Source organism: Budorcas taxicolor, chromosome 14 (assembly GCF_023091745.1).
Source record: "Budorcas taxicolor isolate Tak-1 chromosome 14, Takin1.1, whole genome shotgun sequence".
NCBI classification, from domain to species: domain Eukaryota; kingdom Metazoa; phylum Chordata; class Mammalia; order Artiodactyla; family Bovidae; genus Budorcas; species Budorcas taxicolor.
In genome coordinates, this window is record NC_068923.1 from 65,226,915 (window position 1) to 65,246,546 (window position 19,632).

The 19,632-nt window shown below is 36.2% G+C and overlaps 1 protein-coding gene across 1 annotated transcript in view; it reads left to right on the top strand.

Annotated features, from left to right (window-relative positions):
* The window catches only part of CSMD3 (CUB and Sushi multiple domains 3), a 1,391,498-nt gene that overhangs the window by 1,148,946 nt on the left and 222,920 nt on the right, over positions 1–19,632 (top strand). The window contains exon 32 of the mRNA XM_052651435.1: positions 7,293–7,409. Coding sequence (XP_052507395.1) covers positions 7,293–7,409 — 117 coding nt within the window. The remainder of the gene's footprint in view (positions 1–7,292; positions 7,410–19,632) is intronic.

Consider the following 19,632-nt stretch of genomic DNA (forward strand, 5'->3'; position numbering starts at 1 on the left):
TATATAGTAATTTTCATTATAGAGTATATTTAATGATAAATTATACATTACACAATGAAAATACAGAATTGAAATTGTGAGTAAAGACTGTATAATATAATATAATATAATATAATATAATATAAAATGTCTAAGATATATGCACACATAAGTACTTCTTCCATGTAAATGATTTGAGAGCCTTCTGTCTCTCTCAGTGGAAGGTACCTCGTCCTCTTCCATCGCACACACTTGGTCAAACCATCAGTGGGAAGTCCTTTTTATTGCTCTAGAATCCTTAAAATGTAGTTTTGGTCTTCCACAGATTTCCCTAGAAATACCATATCTGTTTATTGCATCACTGCTTCTTAGTTCACAGTATAGTTACAGCATGAACATATTTTCCTTGTACAAACTAAATCATACAGATTCATCCAAAGGAGGATTAAAAAAGCAAACAGGAAAAGAGGGGAATATAAAAATAATACAATATTGAACTGTGTGGGTGACTGCCACCTCAGTGAGGGTATGCTATTGACAGATAAACTATTTGCCACTGTGAAATGAATGGTAGATATGTTTGCCATTCCTTCAGTGAAACTCAGTATCCATGTGGCTCAGTTCAGTTCAGTTCAGTCACTCAGTCGTGTCCGACTCTTTGCAACCCCATGAATCGCAACACACCAGGCCTCCCTGTCCATCACCAACTCCCAGAGTTCACTCAGACTCAGGTCCATCGAGTCAGTGATGCCATCCAGCCATCTCTTCCTCGGTCGTCCCCTTCTCCTCCTGCCCCCAGTCCCTCCCAGCATCAAAATCTTTTCCAATGAGTCAACTCTTTGCATGAGGTGGCCAAAGTCTATCAGATTATAACAATCTTATCCTTTCACATATTTCCAGTACACATATAGTGTCTCTATATGTAAAGCAATACTGATTCCTGGTAATCAGAGAAACAGCAAATATTTCAATCCCAGAGAAAGCAAAAAAAAAAAGGCTTACATGGATTTACTGAAAGGATGTATCTTTTTTTTTTTTTTTTCCATTTTAAACAAGATGTTTATTTAAACAATAAGACACTTGACTTGAAGAAAAAACTATCTCGGATTCATTTCTTTTAACAGAAATTTCTCCCTACTTAGGGCTTCCCACATGGATCAGTGGTAAAGAATCTACCCGCCAATGCAGGAGATGCAAGAGACTCAGGTTCCATCCCTGGATCCAGCAAATCTGGAGAAGGCAATGGCAACCACTCCAGTATTCTTGCCTGGGAAATTTCATAGACAGAGGAGCCTGGTGGGCTACAGTCCATGGTGTGACAAAGAGTCGGATGTGACTGAGCACACACTCATTCACACACACACATACACATATCCCTACTTAAAGACAGACTGTCCTACATGTAACAGCTATGTACAAAAATGTTATAAAATTTCCCTTGGTTTACAATGATAAATGAAAAACTTTAAAATTCTCCAATCAAACAAGGTATGCAAGGATTTTTATGATGCTCTTAAAAGAAAAAAAAAAAAAACAGTGAGAGCAAAATAACTGGAATTAAAAAAAATAACTGAATTAGCCTCACTAACACCTTCAAGTCAGTATGATATTTGCTGTCAGTCATGAGTCCTTCCTTAGGCTTTTTGTCATCCACCATGGCGAGCACTGGAGTCTCCTTAACTGCTGTTTCACAAAAGAGGTACCAGGTATGCCCTGTACGAGCATACAGGCAGCACCAGGAATGGCAGAAGCAGGACAGGGTATACCTTGAATGTCTTGGATTTAAGTCAATTTCTGGGGTAATTTCAACCAAATGAAATGTCTGTGTTGTGCTGACAGTGGAACACCATTTTAGAAGAGCACGGTCTGGGCAAGCATAGTTCATTTAATCACCTAATAGACATTTATGGAGAACCTACTGTGTATCGGATATGTTCTAGAAAGAGAAAAGGAAAATTCTAAGACATTTGTGTTTTAAAAGTCACTAGCTGTGATGGGAACTTGTGGAGATGAGTGGAACTTGGAGTCTGTTGAAAGAGCCCAAATGGAAACTGTTGGGAGTCTTGTTTGCAGTAGTTACAGTGGCAGAGAGGAGAGGAGAGGCTGATAAGCTACAGGAAGATGTAAGCAAGTCAGGGAGAAAGTGTCAAGAATAATGGCATTTTGCCTGAAAAAAGGATATATATGTATGCTGCTGCTAAGTCGCTTCAGTTGTGTCCGACTCTGTGCGATCCCATAGATGGCAGCCCACCAGGCTCCCCCATCCCTGGGATTCTCTAGGCAAGAATACTGGAGTGGGTTGCCATTTCCTTCTCCAATGCATGAAAGTGAAAAGTGAAAGTGAAGTCGCTCAGTTGTGTCAGACTCTTAGCGACCCCATGGACTGCAGCCTACCAGGCTCCTCCGTCCATGGGATTTTCCAGGCAAGAGTACTGGAGTGGGGTGCCATTGCCTTCTCCAATATATACATGCATATGTCACTTTGTTGTACATCTGAAACTAACACAACACTTTAACTATACCTCAATGAAAGTGGTTAAAAAGAGAATAATGGCATTTTATGATACAGTAGGCCATTTCACATTTTTTGTATTTAAATTTTTTCACTCTATGTGTATATATAAAACAATTCTTTAGTGCTATGAAATCATAACTAATTACAGCAAATAATATAAATGTTAGAATTATTTTCACAGTAATAGCACATTTTAGAATTAGCATTTTGTAAAGTATATCCTGAGGAACATTGGTCCTGTGAAATGAAAAAGGGTCTTCATGATGAAATAAGTTTGTAAGAAGGAGTATGACATTCCCCAAACTTTACTAAAGTCTCAGTTAAGTCTCATAGCATAAAACCGTGTTCATTTTACTTAATCATAGAACCATTTCTTCCCAAAATACATGTGTTCTACAAAAATGCTATTAATAGAGATTTAAGGGTAGTCATATGTATCATATAAGTTATAATCAGGAACAGGTGAGTTCTTAAGCAGTTCATCACAATGGATATCTGCTGTTTAAAAACACAGCCAGTTTGACAAAAGGCCAACAGGTATGAGTCAAATGGCAGAAATAGCATAAATAAAAGGTCCTGCCTTGCTTTTATTCTACTGATTGTTTAATAGAGCCAGAAAGTTAAAGGCTGACCTTTTCTGAACTAACCAATAAAATGAAATTAAAACAGGAAGAGAGAAGTGAATACAGAAAGCATCTAGGAATCAACTTTAGAAGAATTAGTAAAGTTGTCCTGGCTTAGTCATTCTTCCATTTGGATTTATATAAACATACAACAGATTACATCTTTCCCTCACAGGATAGTGAATTTTCCTGCATAAGTTTACTGCAGCATAACTTACTGCATAAAATAGTGTCAGTCATCATAGTATTCAACATAAATGACCATAAAATAGGACATACTGTAAGTAATGACCAGAAAAAATATAAAATCATTGCTTCCAGTACAAATAATAAGATCTAACATAATACTAGGTACCATAAAGAGCTGTGATTATACAGCAACCCTGTATATATTCATTATATACATAAATGTATACATTTATACATTTAATGTATACATAAGTGTATGCATTATATACATATATAAAACAAATCATATTTTCATATTTTATAAATGAGATTTTTCACAAGAGCTGCCCCCAAATGTCCATTATACAAAATAAAATAACACAAAACACATTGAGGCTATCAGTAAGATGCATGGTAATGTGGAATAGCAGAATGTTCATGAATAAGTCAAAAAGCAGAACTTAAGTTAGAAGCTCTTATTTCTATTCATTCTTTCCAAATGTAAAAATAAGAACATTTGTCATATTTTTTCAGTATTGTCATTTTGGAGCACTTTAAAATAAGAAAGGAAATTAATGTAAAGCATGCTGCTTATTCTTGAGTGATTCTCTCATCAGTAAAATTATTATTTGAATAAAGTTATCAGTGCCAAAATAAGAATACACCTGACTACTCTAATCTCAAACAATAATGAGTGATGAGAGCAAACATCTTTGGTTATTATCATCATTGTCAATTTGTTGTTGTTCTGGGGAATTCTAATATTTATAATTTTAATATGTATAATTCTTACTATTTATTACCATTTTATAGAACATTAAAAGGAAAAAAGGTAAAACATTCATCAGCCACCCAACTCAGTACAACTTACTGTTTGTTTTGTATGTGTGTGTTTTTTGAATATATTGTTGTATCTTTAAACTTTGGTCAGAAACCCATCAAAAGCTTTGGCTTTTTCAAACTCACGACTCTTTTCAAGCCACCTAATGCCACTGCATTCAGTTCTTTAAAAGAAAAATCAGGCATTAATTCCAGTAAATTCCCAGCATAAAACCTGTGTATTTTCATTTTTCTTTAGCACTTTTCTCAAGTAACAGAGGACTGTCACTAATGCTTTCTAAAGTTAATCACTCAGTTTTAGTTTTTGATTTTACATTAGCTCAACTGGTAAAGAATCTGCCTACAATGCAAGAGACCCCAGTTCGATTCCTGGGTCAGGAAGATCCCCTGGAGAAGGGATAGGCTACCCAATCCAGTATTCTTGGGCTTCCCTGGTGGCTCAGATAGTAAAGAATCCAGCTTCAATGTTGGAGTCCTCTGTTCAAACCCTGGGTTGGGGAGATCCCCTGGAGGAGGGCATGACAACCCACTCCAGTATTCTTGTCGCGAGAATCCTCACGGACAGAGAAGCCTGTTGGGCAGTAGCCCATGGGGTTGCAAAGAATCAGACATGACTGAGTGAATCAGCACAGCACAAGCCTCTTAAGTCAGTGTTCCAGATTTTCCCATTTTAATGACTCTATATCCCCTATTAAATAAATCAATAACAAAAATTCATTGAGCCTGCATCTTCCACCAGCTATTCCAAAGTTCTCCTTCTGTTCATTGTTAAGATTCTGATTATTTTAGTATCTCCTTATAAACTGCTATTCTTCATCCAACTATAGTCTAGCTACCCTTCTCTACTCTAGTTAAAGGGTTAACAACTTTCTCTGCACAGAGCCAGATAATATTTTTGGCTTTGCTGGCCACATATATCTCTGTAGCATATTCTGATTTAATTTTTCTTTTGTTCCTTAACTCTTTAAAAATTTGAAACTTCTCTTGGTACAGACTGGATTTGATTTCCTGGTTATAATTTGCAAAAAGCTACTCTTGTTAAAACTATTGTATCTATAATACCAATAACTTCCTTTCTGATGTTTGAAGGGCATCTCCCCTACATAAATTCGAGGCAAATTAAGTGATAAGCAGAAGGAAGTCAAGTCATCCGCTTTAATTTTTTTCTTTTTCTTTCTTTTTTATTTTTTAGATTATGAAAGTATGGTAACACATTTATAGAAGACTTGGAAAATACAGAAAAAAGTTACATATAGTTTTACTGTATATTATGATTATTCTCTAAGTAGATTCTTTTGATTTTCAGTTGGAATTTCAATTTCAAACTCTCAAACATTACTAGAATGAACAAACAGAAAAGTTGAAGGATATAGTAGATGTGAAAAGCACTCTGAACCCAATATTAATATTAGTAGAAGCTGAGGAACAGTAACAGTGGGCTTCTTAAGCAGCTACAGGTGTCTCCCAACAACCACAGCCACCTCCTCAATAGATTGATCCTTAAACAGGCTGAAGAGGAGACCAACAATAAAGTTTCTGTCCTGGGCTCAACAATCAAGAAGCTCCTGCATCTCCAGGGCATAAGGGGTGGTGCCAGCAGGCTGGCATGCCTGGGCAGCATTTCTCCTGGAGGAAACCAGAGTCTGGAGAAGCAGTTTCCTGCTGCATAATTCTCCAGACCTCCAAACCCCCTCAAACACTTTTTTTTCCATTTATTACCACTTTGCAACACAACATTTTGTTTTTCCCTTTAGCCAAAAACTTTATTTTTTGAACATTTCCAACTATTATTCTATATACAAATGTTAATTTCTTACAAAACTCTGTATTCCATATTGCTAGGTCACTTCATTCCATTTTATGCCACGTTTCCATCAAGAACTATTTTCCAGAATCACAATCTGCCTGATTATGTGTTGTTGTTCAGTTGCTAAGTAGTGTCTGACTCCGCAATGTCACAGACTGTAGTCCTCCAGTCTCAGCTGTCCTTGATACTTCCCAGGCAAAAATACTGGAGTGGGTTTCCATTTCCATCTCCAAACATTTTTTGGACACTTTCTTTTAATTTAACTTTCTTCCTTCTTGGTTCCCAATAGACTAAATTCTTTGTCTCACCCTCTCAGCTTCCCAGGTGGCTCAGTGGTAAAGAATCCGCTGCCAATGCAGGAGACGCAAGAAACTCAGGTTCTATCCCTGGACTGGGAAAATCCCCTGAAGTAGGAAATGGCAACCCACTCCAGTATTCTTGCCTGGAAAATCCAATAGACAAAGGAACCTAACGACTATAGTCCATGGGGTCACAAAAAGTCATATGCAACTGGTCACACGCAGCCACCCCCTAATCCTACCTTGACATTCTCCAGGCTTCCTCTTTGGCCATCTTTCTCATTCTACATAATTCCTGGAAGAACCCATTCATTTAAATGATATCAACTATCCTATTTTGCTTTGATAACTATAACCCCTTTAGTAGCCCAGATCTTTCTCTGTGTTCCAGAACTATAAATCCAAAACATCCTCTTATCTTGTGAACAACAGAACCACTATCTACAAATTTTCCAGAAATCCGTTTCACCCTCATCTTTTTAAGGAACACAGCACATTTGGGGCTAAGGTAGCAAAAATGCACCATCTCTATGCACCATCAGCAACTCCTGATTTAAATGTAAATCATAAGCAGATAAGAGATTGATAAGAGAATATTTTACTTAGATGAGTGGATGAATGTGTTTATACAGCCATCCCTGTCCTGGGTATAGAAATACCTAATTTTATGGGAGCATAATCACAGTTGATTTTGAGTAGATTCAAAGCTGGGTGTTGAGTAAAACAATTTCCCACTTGCATGTGTAATTTCTCATTATTTTAAAAGAGATGATTATCTTTACCTTTTTATCATAAATGAAAGCAGGCCGCCATTATTACCTCTAGAGATAGATAGCACCACTGTAATTTTATTATATTACTTTGCTTCTAAGAAGAGTAAATCTGAATACTTAAACATTTTTCTATGTGCACAATTTTTTGTTTTTAAAATATTTGACAATGAGGACCCTTGTTAAAACATGTAAATAATGATATACCTTAAAATCAGTTATCCATATTTTTATATCAAGAAAATATTCATAATATAAATTTTTTCTAAAAATAATATTTTTTAATTTCAGCACCATGTGGAAGTCGTTCAACAGGTTCAGAAGGCACTGTTCTATCACCAAACTATCCAAAAAATTACAGTGTGGGACATAATTGTGTTTATTCTATAGCAGTTCCCAAGGAGTTTGGTAAGTAAGATTCATCTCATCATGTAGTATATCATTCTAAACATGCTTTATTTTCACTGTATGCTATTCAAAATGTTAGTTGCTTTTTAATGAAAATATTTACTGCTCATAAAGTACTTTACTCAGAAAATTATTTTTAGATAGTAGCTTTATAATAATAAAATTTTGAGGTTATTTTTTGCATTCTGAATTTATAGTCAAGTACACAGGTGAACAACAATATAAAAATGAAAACAGGATTGTTTTTAATTTTTAAAAATAAGTACATCCAGTAACCCTGCAAGTGCCTTCATATTGGAATTTCATAAAATGGGAAATTACCAGAGCATAAAGCAAAGTCTGCTCTGCCAAATATGCATATATTCAAATATGGAGCTGTTATAATAATGATAAAATATGTACAAAACAATTATATTAGTTTTATATTTTATAAACACATTTTCAGATAAAAAATATTTTTATTTTAAGCACCTAGTTTCTATGACAGCAGTGAATATAAAAAGACAGCAAAGGACATTTCGGCTCATCTTGTCAACCTGACAATCTGTTCTGCTTTGGCACTGAGAAGACAATGTGTCCTTTGCTAACTTCACATCTCCCTGATCACAAGTCTGAGAAGTCACTTACCTGGCTTCTAAAGGTTTTGGATCTGAAATCAGCTGGACCTAACCCAGGTTAAGCTCTGTTTATGGATGGATAGGCAAAGGAAATTTAGCAAACAGGAAAGTGTGGGAGAGAGGCTGAAAGTTTTTTAGACTTCTACAATTTAGATTTACAGCGTTGTGTTACAAGGTGAAGGATTTGCTAGGAAATGAATGCCTGGGTCAGGATGACAGAGTATTTTAGCAGAAGGATATAGATTTTATTATATCAAGGTTTTTAGATCACATCTTCTCTTAATGTTTCTGCTGATAATAAAATAAGCTGATGCTTCCAGTCCAATTTCTTGTAACGAGAATTTACCTATATATCCTCCTTTTCTCTATTCTGAAACAAGTCCAAGATCCACAACTTAGTAAAGAGAACATTATCATCAGACAGGAAATACTAAATCTTTTATTTTAACCTTGAAATAGAATCGATGACACCAACATTAGCACAGTGTCTTTTTCTGCAATCTCTTATTCCTTAGCATGTTGATTGATTTATTCAGAGTTGAGCTGTTTGATTATGAAGAAAAGGACAGTTTAGAAAGAAAAACACAATCCATATAATTGTGTTTATTGTATTGCCTTTTGTGCCCAGAAGAGTTTTCCCTTTCTAGAGGGCTTTGTAGTCCCCAGTCACCAAAAATATTACATGGTGACTGATAGAATCTTAGCAGTGCTAATCCAGAAGACTGCATGGCTATCTGAGTCTCTTTGGAAGCCATTAATTTGTTCTGTTAGATTCTGTTCTTGAGATGCCATGCAGCCAAAGGATTGAAAAAGAAGAAAATCACATTTCCTTTCCTGATACATACACATGTTGGTCACCAGGAGGTATTTGATAGTAGCCTATATATGTATATATATTCAAAAAGAGAAGGAAAAAGTTCTGATTAAAATTAAATTAATGGATTCCTAGTGAATGGAATTTTTATTTTAGCAGAGTTAATGTAAGTAAAATTGAATTATCTTAATACGAAAAATAATACAACCAATAATTGGTGATTTTTAACACTAATTTTTTCAAATAAGTCTTGGATTTTCTGTGGATAAAATCAGGTACACTTTGATTAATTAGTAAGGAAACTGATTTTATTTTTTCTATAAATGTTGCATCATTCTTTATTTCAAACTTTATATGAAGTCAACAGATTCTAATCTAATTTTAGCTTGTCACACTTTAGCTATCTGTCTTTGGACAAATGAACATAACTTCTTCAAAACTCAGTTTCTTTATGTGTAAAGCAGGGATCATTATGTCTGTGGAGCAGAGCTATTGTTAGTAGTAATAAGACTATTTATATATAGTATGTCATAGTCGATAATTCATACTATTGGGTTAAGAATGCCAGTTTTGGAGACAGATTTCCAGATTGAGAACACAACTCAATCTGCCTTTTCCATTTAACTAATTACATGAGTCTTACTTTTCGTATCTCTGAAATAGAGGTGATGTGTCTATTTCTTAGAGTTATTTTATAATTAAATAAAATATGTGTAAGTCATTATGTAGTATATCGTAAATCACATACACACATGGATGCACATACAAACACACTTTATGTTCACATTCATAGGTACTCCTAACCTCATTTATATTACATAATTAAAGCATGAAAACACATATTTTGTGCTTTACATCTCCAGTGAATATCTCATCACCTATTGATCACTTGAAATTTTCTGAAAACAAAATAGAGGAATTAAAAACTGCAGTCATAGATTTCTTCCTGTTCCTACCTTTCCCTCTTTAATGTGAGATAATCAAGCAACATGTACTGGATCTCTGCAAATCAAAATTTCTTTTTGTTTGTTTCTTCCTCTCTTTCTCACTTTGCCATGATTTCCTTCTGTTGCTTTTGTGTTGTGTTTTATGACTTTTGGTATCACTTCATAACATATCACTTTTCACATTTTTCCTGTCATTTATTCCAAATTATAACCATTTCTTCCTCCATATCTTTTATATGCAGACACTTAGAATTTAATTTTTAAATATGGTAGCAAAATATCTGTCAATACAATCGATTTATTTATTGAGATTTCATATTTTTACAAGGGTTAAACTTCTGAAGTCATTATATAAGGAGAAAACCACATATAATCAACATTACCCATGAAAATACCATGTCAGCCATAGAAGATCATCCACATTATTTTGTGTAAGCCATATTATCTCAACAATTCTAACAGGACATTTTTTCCTCCAGTGTTAGAAAGATAGCAGTTGTTCGGATAATACCAGATGAGCTAGTTTGGTTTCTTACAGGTCATTTACTACAAAATTGCTTTCATTTATTTATTTTTGCCCAGTGTAGATTTGAATTCATATGAAGTAAATGTGCATGTAATGTAATTCTACTGGTTGACTGAGTGAATACTGTCAGTGAATTTCTGTCTTTAAGTTTTTCTAGATAAGAATCATCAATTCATAACACTTTTATTAGCATCACTGATTTCATTTCAACTTCATATATTGGGGTCATCTGGTAATATTCATTCTGTAGGATTCTGGTTCTAAATAACTTAGAAAATAACATTTATGGGTCAGTTATTGATATTTAGTTGTCTTTCTTCTGACGAACTATTTCCCTTTTAATTTCTTTTTTTTTAATTTAAAAATGTTCTATTTGAGACGTCCATGGTGATCCAGTAGTTAAGACTCCACACTTCCTCTGTGGGGGTCATGGGTTCAATTCCCTAATCAGGAAACTAAGATCCTACATGACACACAAAGGGCAGTCAAAAAAATACCATAGTTTATTAATAAGTTTTATTTTTCCTTCATCTTAATGTTTAACAATAAGTTGTTTCCCCTTATGGTGTGTTTGCTATAGTCTTCATGCACTGTTTTTAAGTGCCAAAACATAGCAGACAAATTTCATTTTGAATTTGGTATAGGACAGATATTTTGAATATAAGAGAACTGTTGACATTGTTGGGGGAAATATTTTTATTGATACTATGTATTTATACCTGTAGTGTGGGGCCAAAGTCACTTTGCAAGGAGGAAGTGGCTAGTAAATTTGGGGAATAAATGTTGTGGACTTCTATTTCCATAACCTTGGCTGAGATAAAACAGAAAGAGTTAAGAGCTATAATCAAAGTACCATACTAGTCAAAGGCTAGTGTTTGTTTTTGTCTGTTTTTTCTTTGGATAGAAAGTAATGGAGTGTTTAGCTTAAAGCCTATCAGAAATATAGTAGAGAGGGAAAAATTGAAGATTTTAGATGGACCAGTTGGTAAAGCAAGATGCTTAAAGCAATCTAAGGAGATAGGATTTTAAAAACCTAGAGGGCCTCTTCAAACTATAATGCAGGAGAAATGATTCATGATTAGTATAATTGTACCTCAATTAATTTCACATGAAACACTGCCTTTTGAAATTATCATCGCTTCCTGATCTCCTTCCTCTCTTCCCCTTCTTCCATCACCCACTCTTTACATTCTGGAAAGTATCTGCAAAATAAATGTAGTAGTGTCCTAAGTCTGCCTTAACAAAGTATCACAAATTTAGTGGCTTAGAACAACAGAGGTTTATTCTTTCACAGTTCTGGAGACTAGACCCCTGAAATCAAGGTATCAGTAACATTACACTCCCTCTGCAGATCCTAGAGAAGAATCCTTCCTAACTTTAATGGCCACAAGCAATCCTTGAAGTTCTGTGTTTTGTAGCTGCATCACCCAAGTGGTGCTAGTGGAGAAGGGAATGGCTACCCAGTGGTAAAGAACCCCCTGCCAATGCAGGAGACACAAGAGACTCGGGTTCAACTCCTACGTCAGGAAGATCACCTGGAGGAGGGCACGGCAACCCACTCTGGTATCATTTTGTATCATTTGTTCTAGGGACACCAGTTGTAGGATTTAGCATCCACCCTAATCCATAACCTCATCTGAATCTTAGTTACATCTGCTGCTGCTGCTAAGCCGCTTCAGTCGTGTCCGACTCTGTGCGACCCCATACACAGCAGCCCACCAGGCTCCCCCATCCCTGGGATTCTCCAGGGAAGAATAAAGGAGTGGGTTGCCATTTCTTTCTCCAATGCATGAAAGTGAAAAGTCAAAGTGAGGTCGCTCAGTCGTGTCCAACTCTTAGCGACTCCATGGACTGCAGCCTACCAGGCTCCTCCGTCCATGGGATTTTCTAGGCAAGAGTACTGGAGTGGGGTGCTACCTCCTTCTCCACAGTTACATGTGCAGAGGTCCTTTTTCCAAATACAATGATATTCTGAGTGCCTGGGTTGGGTTGAATATTGAGGGGACTCTATTCAACACACTACAGAGGATAGACTATATTACTACAGTTTTATGTAGAAAATCCTAGTAAAATTACTCTACAAAGTATGTATCAAATACTAACTGTATAGAATGTAAACTGACATTCAGATTTCTTGGAGAAGTCCAACATGTAAATCACCTTGAGGAAATCCAGGATAGTCTATGGTGACTTAACTTTGTGTTTAGCTTCCCAGATAGTCTCACCTTCTTTAAGACCCATACTGAACACGTATTTGTGAAGATATAAAGCTTGCTTTTTCTCGACTAACTTTCAAAAGTGGCATCTTGGAAATGTGCATGAAAACCTTTTTAGGTTTTCCTTCTTAGATTTCGCGGATGTCTGCCCTATCTCTTATCTTTTGTTGTTGTGTAGACTATTGGTTGCATAGATTTCAAATTCATGAGTCCTTAAATCACACAAAGTTATTGTCAGTCTAGTATACTCTGTACAGGGGCATGGAGTTACCAAAACCTTCTGTGTATTTGCTGTGGGAAAAGATTTTTGTCTTATCTTTAAATTAGCTATCATCACCTTAAACTTTTCTTCTACTCTACATATTTTGTTTCTTATTCACAACTGTTGTCTTTATATTTCCTAGTGTGGTGTTTTTCCTCCAGTCAATCTGCAAAAATCTTTCTCTATGATATTGCTTACAAAATATGATTATGCTTGTTTTTTAAATTAATTTGAACTTTATTAAAACTTATGATCTATTAACAACTATCTCATTAATCCTTATTATATACATTAAATGTATTACTTCCCTTCCGTCTTATAGACTTAGGAAATTGAATGATGATTGTTGAATATAATCTATTTTTGCAATACATCTTTCAATTTTCTGTGTAAACTCTTAGTCTATGAAAAGTAGTCTTTAAAAATTTAGGTCTCCTTTAAACTTAGAAGGAAAAACCAAAATGGATTGAAACTAAGATGCACACACACTATATATAAATGTATATATGTGTACACATATATATAGACAATTCAGTTATATCAGTACATATATTCATTCTTTTTGATTCTTTACCCCATAGGTTATTACAGAATATTGAAAAGAGTTCCCTGTGTTATACAATAGGTTCTTATTAGTATCTATTTTACATATAGTAGTGTGTGTTAATCCCAAGCTCCAAATTTTTCCCTCCCCCTCACATTTCCCCTTTGATAACCATAAATTTGTTTTCAAAACCTGTTAATCTGTTTCTATTTATAAATAAGTTCATTTATATAATTTTAATTAGATTCCACATATGAATGATATTATATGATATCATCTTTCTCTGTCTGATATGATAATCTCTAGGTCTGTCCATGTTGCTGCAAATGGCATTATTTCATTCATTTTAATCACTGAGTAATATTCCACTGTGTGTGTGTGTGTGTGTGTGTGTGTGTGTACACATATGGACATGGACATGAGTGAGCAAACTCCAGAAGATTGTGAAGGATAGGGAAGCCAGGCATCCTGCAGCCCATGGAGTCACAAAAAGTCAGACACAAATAAGCAACTAAACAACAACAAATATGCATATGTGTGTTTGTGTGTATATATATATGTGTGTGTGTGTTTTTATGTGTGTGTGTGTATATACCACATATATATATATACACCACATCTTATTAATCCATTCCTCTGCCCATGGACATTTAGATTGCTTTTATGTCTTAGCCATTGTAAATAGTGCTACAGTGAACATCGGAGTGCATGGATCTTTTCAAATAATAGTTTTCTTCAGATATACACCCAGCAGTGGGATTGCAGTTCTTTTTCATTTTTTAAGGAATCTCCATAGTGGTTGTACCAATTTACATTCCCACCTACAGTGTAGGAGAGTTGCCTTTTCACCACACTTTAACCAGTGTTTCTTGTTTGTAGATTTTTTTTTTTTTACGATGGCCATTCTGACTGGTGTGAGGTTGTAGTTTCGATTTTCATTTCTTGATAAGTAGTGATGTTGAGCAACTTTTGGTATGCTCTGTGGCCATCTGTATGTCTTCTTTGGAGAAATATCTATTTAGATCTTATGCCCATTTTTTCATTGGGTTGTTTGTTTTATTTTGATGTAGAGCTACATGAGCTGTTTTTATATTTTGGAGATTAATCCCTTGTTGTCAACCATTTCCCTTTTGATCTTACAGTGTTCTCAAATGTCCTATTTTATTCAGCATTGTTTACATAATTTATGTTGTTACCTGTCTTTATACTTAATTCAGTAATTTATTGTCACTGAGTTTCCCCATATTTTAGTGACAAACTGTTTTGAGATTTTTTTTTATTCTCATTAGGTCACTACATTATTTTATTGGCATTCTGTTTTTGCCTGGTGAGAAGTTTTCAGTAATGAATAAACTCTTACAGTCAATAAAGGCTATTTATATTTGAAGTGTATGATGCTTCATTTTTTAGCAGTACATTTGTATCAAATTTAATGATTTGTATTTTGTAAATATTGAATTTACTTATCTAACAATGATGAATAATCTTCATAAAATGTGTGTTTATTCAAAATTTGTATATACTATTTATCATCACTAGTTAAATATGAAACACTTGAAAAGGAAAGCTCTTTTACTCTTTTAAAACGGATGATTGTGTTCATGTCAGTATACAAAATGACTAAGCTAATTTTACTATTGTAAGAAAGGAAAAATTTTTTGAGCCTAATATTTTAGGGTAAGGAATATTTAATTATCATATGTAAAATTATATTATTTAATTATTTGGTCACTAGCTAGAATAGGATCCCCCCATTCAAGTTTGGTTCAGATGTCAAGACTCATGATACCACACATTGACCAAGAGGGTAAAAAAGATGTATTACTCATACAATGAGGCTTTCTGAGAAGAGCAGGACAGTATCCAAAATTGTATCCAAGCAGATCCAAAATTGCTTAAGGGAGCAAAGAAAGCTGGCTGGCTTTGGGTTTTATACGGGTGATACTGGAGTGAAAGCTCCTACATGCTGGTCAGGGCTTGTGAGATTCAATATTCCCATTGCATACAGGGATTCTTATAAGCTTGCCCAAATATCAGGCAAAAGGGAAACTGGGGGATGGGGAAGAGAGCTTGAAACCTGTGAGCAGTTAAAGATCAAGGATGGATCAGCCTTCATCACAATTCACTCTCAGTGTTTGATTGAGTGAATTGTGCCATGTTTGAACTTGTTTATAGCCACAGTGGTACTTTGTGAGTAGTAGATCCATTTAGTTAAGGAAATGAAAATTCATTGAACACCTTGTTCCAGAGCTTAGCAATATGGTGAGAAGTGAAATGAGTACCTTGATCATTATCAAGAATGACTAGAACTCTGTGTAGAGGCACATGTGGCATTGATCTGCGTTTTAGGAATGTCTGAGACAAGATTTCAAATTTTTTTTCCTCATAAAGGGCAACCACATGGTCAGACAGTTGGCAATGGCCCAGTAGTTTGTAAAAATGTTCAGTGTGGCTGATTTATTGACAAGGGTGGTCAGTGTAAAGATGCCTGACTGAAGTTTGGGCAGTTGCACTAATCATTGAGTCCTTTAACAGAGATATCTTAGTTAAGATGTGAAAAGCAATGGCTCTCCAGGAAGCTGAGTTACATATGATGATGGTAGCCATACTTGCTGAGACATGTACACACTTTCTTTGCTATCCACTCAAGATCCCAAGCAGTTCCTCTAGCTAAGGGGTTCAGAAGAGTAGTGACTGCCTGTGAAACCATAGCATCTGTCAAGGAACTAAGATTAGGGCAGACCACACCCTCATTGGGGTTGGTTACTCGAGGGGGCCTAGGTTTGGCTTTAACAAATAGGTATCATTTCCATTTTAGCAAGAAAGCCTTAGCAGCCATACCCAGCTTGCAAGGTACTACTTTCATGATCCAAGGTGTAATGGAAAGCTGGATAGAGAGGATCATGATCTTAGAGCCTGTGAGAGCCTCTGTTTCCAGGAGATCCCAGTATGCAGCATTGTCATTGTGAAGACATGGTGAATACAGGTGGGAACCTCTTGCATTTGAAGTCCATGGGCAACTTATGGTTACTATGGGTGACCCAGAAACTCCAAGAGGCATGAGAGGAAGTTGCTAAAGCCTTTACAGTGAAGAAGTCAGAGGGTGGAAAGGGGCAGCACCAGTTATATTAAAATTTGGAAAGATTTTAGAGGCTTTTTTTTTTTTTTTTTTTTTGGTAAAAGGCCCCATTCAAGGTAGTTCAGTATACTAGTAACAGGATAAATGGACTTAAATAAATGAAACATATTTTTATAAATGAAAAATATGTTGCCCTCAAAATCGAAAAATTGCTAAAATATTTTCAGCTTGTTTTAACACTGTGGTACCATGAGAGTCAATATTTATTTCTTAATGGTGTTAAGGATGGAGTAGCTTTTGACTGACCAATTAATATTTCAGGATTAAACTCAAGTGACAGGGCCTTCTAATATGTGTAGGGAAATGAAACCACCACCTCCTCTTTTTGTGAACTCTTTTATATCTGCTTGTCTTGAACGATTGTGACAAATGAATCTCCTTGAAGGAAGATGTAATGTCACCTGTGCTCCTGGACAAAGTTGAATGCAGTTACCATCTTGCCTACCAAGGCAATATGCAGTGGCTAGGCTTCTGAAGACCTCATGTGTAGCCAGGTAAAATTGTCCTTTCAAAGTGCAAAGCAGAGAGCATATCTCGTTAGAGTTAAAGGCAAACTATAGCTGAGTGTCTTTTGAAACTGGCATTAAATAGATGAGATGAGCCAAATCAGGGCTTCCCAGGTGAAGCAGTGGTAAAGAATCCACCTGCCAATGCAGGAGATGCAGATGTGGGTTTGGTCGCTTGGTTGGGAATATCCCCTGGAGAAAAATGGCAACATGCTCCAATATTCTTGCCTATAAAATCCCATGGACAGAGGAGCATGATAGTTTTAGTCCACAGGGTCTCAAAGAGTCAGACATGACTTAATGACTAAGCACACACATGAGCCAAATCATTAGCAAAATATTACCACCTAGTGATTAGATGGGACTAGTAACTTAGATAATATTGAATATGAGGCCTTTAATGAGTGGTTCAACAGAATTAGAGTTTCAGTTACTGTGAGTTATGGTTCATTTTTCCCAGGTTTAAGAACAACCTATCTTGTGTGTTAGTTGCTCAGTTGTGTCCAACTCTTTGTGACCTCATGAACTATAGCCCACCAAGCCCCTCTGTGCATGGAATACTCCAGGCAAGAATACTGGAGTGGTTAACCATTTCCTTCTCTAGGGAATGTTTCCAATCCAGGGATCTAACCTTGGTTTCCTGCATTGCTCACAGATTCTTTACTGTCTGAGCCACCAGGGAAGCCCAAATTGGCTATTAAATGGAGAAGTACTGGTGATAAATACCCCTTCTATAAATGTCTTTTACAATGGGCTTCAATATTTGAAGACTGTTTTAAAATGCAGTGAACCATATGAACTATTTTAAGTGTTAAGAAAAGGCCATGGGATCTCAATTTCTTAACCTGTTGTAAATGCTAAAGATATAGTTTAGTTTATTACGTGTCTTATTAGAGCTTCTTTCATGACCCCTGTGGGATATTTAGGCAGAGCAGTAGTTCTGATGATTAAAATGAAGCATACTTATTTGTTCACTCAGTTCAGGTCATTCACTCAGTCGTGTCTGACTCTTTGCGACCCCATGAATTGCAGCACGCCAGGCCTTCCTGTCCATCACCAACTCCCGGAGTTCACCCAAACTCATGTCCATCAAGTCGGTGATGCCATCGAGCCATCTCATCCTCTGTCGTCCCCTGCTCCTCCTAACCACAATCCCTTTCATAATCAGAGTCTTTTCCAATGAGTCAACTCTTTGCATGAGGTGGCCAAGGTACTGGAATTTCACCTTTAGCATCAGTCCTTCCAGAGAACACCCAGGACTGATCTCCTTTAGGATGGACTGGTTGGATCTCCTTGGAGTCCAAGGGACTCTCAAGAGTCTTCTGCAACACCACAGTTCAAAAGCATCAAATCTTCAGCGCTGAGCTTTCTTCAAAGTCCAATTTTAACATCCTACATGACCAACATAGCCTTGACTAGACGAACATTTGTTGGCAAAGTAATGTCTCTGCTTTTGAATATGCTATCTAGGTTGGTCATAACTTTTCTTCCAAGGATTAAGTGTCTTTTAATTTCATGGCTGCAATCACCATCTGCAGTGATTTTGGAGCCCCCCAAAATAAAGTCTGATACTGTTTCCACTGTTTCCCCACCTATTTCCCATGAAGTGATGGGACCAGATGCCATGATCTTAGTTTTCTGAATGTTGAGCTTTAAGCCAACTTTTTCACTCTCCTCTTTCACTTTCATCAAGAGGCTTTTTAGCTCCTCTTCACTTTCTGCCATAAGGGTGGTGTCATCTGCATATCTGAGGTTATTGATATTTTTCCTGGCAATCTTGATTTCTGCTTGTACTTCTTCCAGCTCAGCATTTCTCATGATGTACTCTGCATATAAGTTAAATAACCAGGCTGACAATATACAGCTTTGATGTACTCCTTTTCTTATTTGGAACCAGTCTGTTGTTCAATGTCCAGTATTAATGTTGCTTCCTGACCTGCATATAGGTTTCTCAAGAGACAGGTCAGGTGGTCTAGTATTCCCATCTCTTTCAGAATTTTCCGCAGTTTGTTGTGATCCACACAGTCAAAGGCTTGAGTTAGTCAATAAAGCAGAAATAGATGTTTTTTTGGAACTGTCCTCCTTTTTCCATGATCCAGTGGATGTTGGCAATTTGATCTCTGTTCCTCTGCCTTTTCTAAAACTAACTTGAACATCAGGAAGTTCACGGTTCACATATTGCTGAAGCCTGGCTTGGAGAATTTTGAGCATTACTTTACTAGCATGTGAGATGAGTGCAGCTGTGCAGTAGTTTGAGCATTCTTTGGCATTGCCTTTCTTTGGGATCGGAATGAAAACTGACCTTTTCCAGTCCTGTGTCCACTGCTCTATTTTCCAAGTTTGCTGGCATATTGAGTGCAGCACTATCACAGCATCATCTTTCAGGATCTGAAATAGCTCAACTGGAATTCTGAAGCCTCCATTAGCTTTGTTCATAGTGACACTTTCTAAGGCCCACTTGATTTCACATTCCAGGATATCTGGCTCTAGGTGAGTGATCACACCATCGTGATTATCTTGGTCATGAAGCTCTTTTTTTTGTACAGTTCCTCTGTGTATTCTTGCCACCTCTTCTTAATATCTTCTGCTTCTGTTAGGTCCATACCATTTCTGTCCTTTATTGAGCCCATCTTAGCATGAAATGTTCCCTTG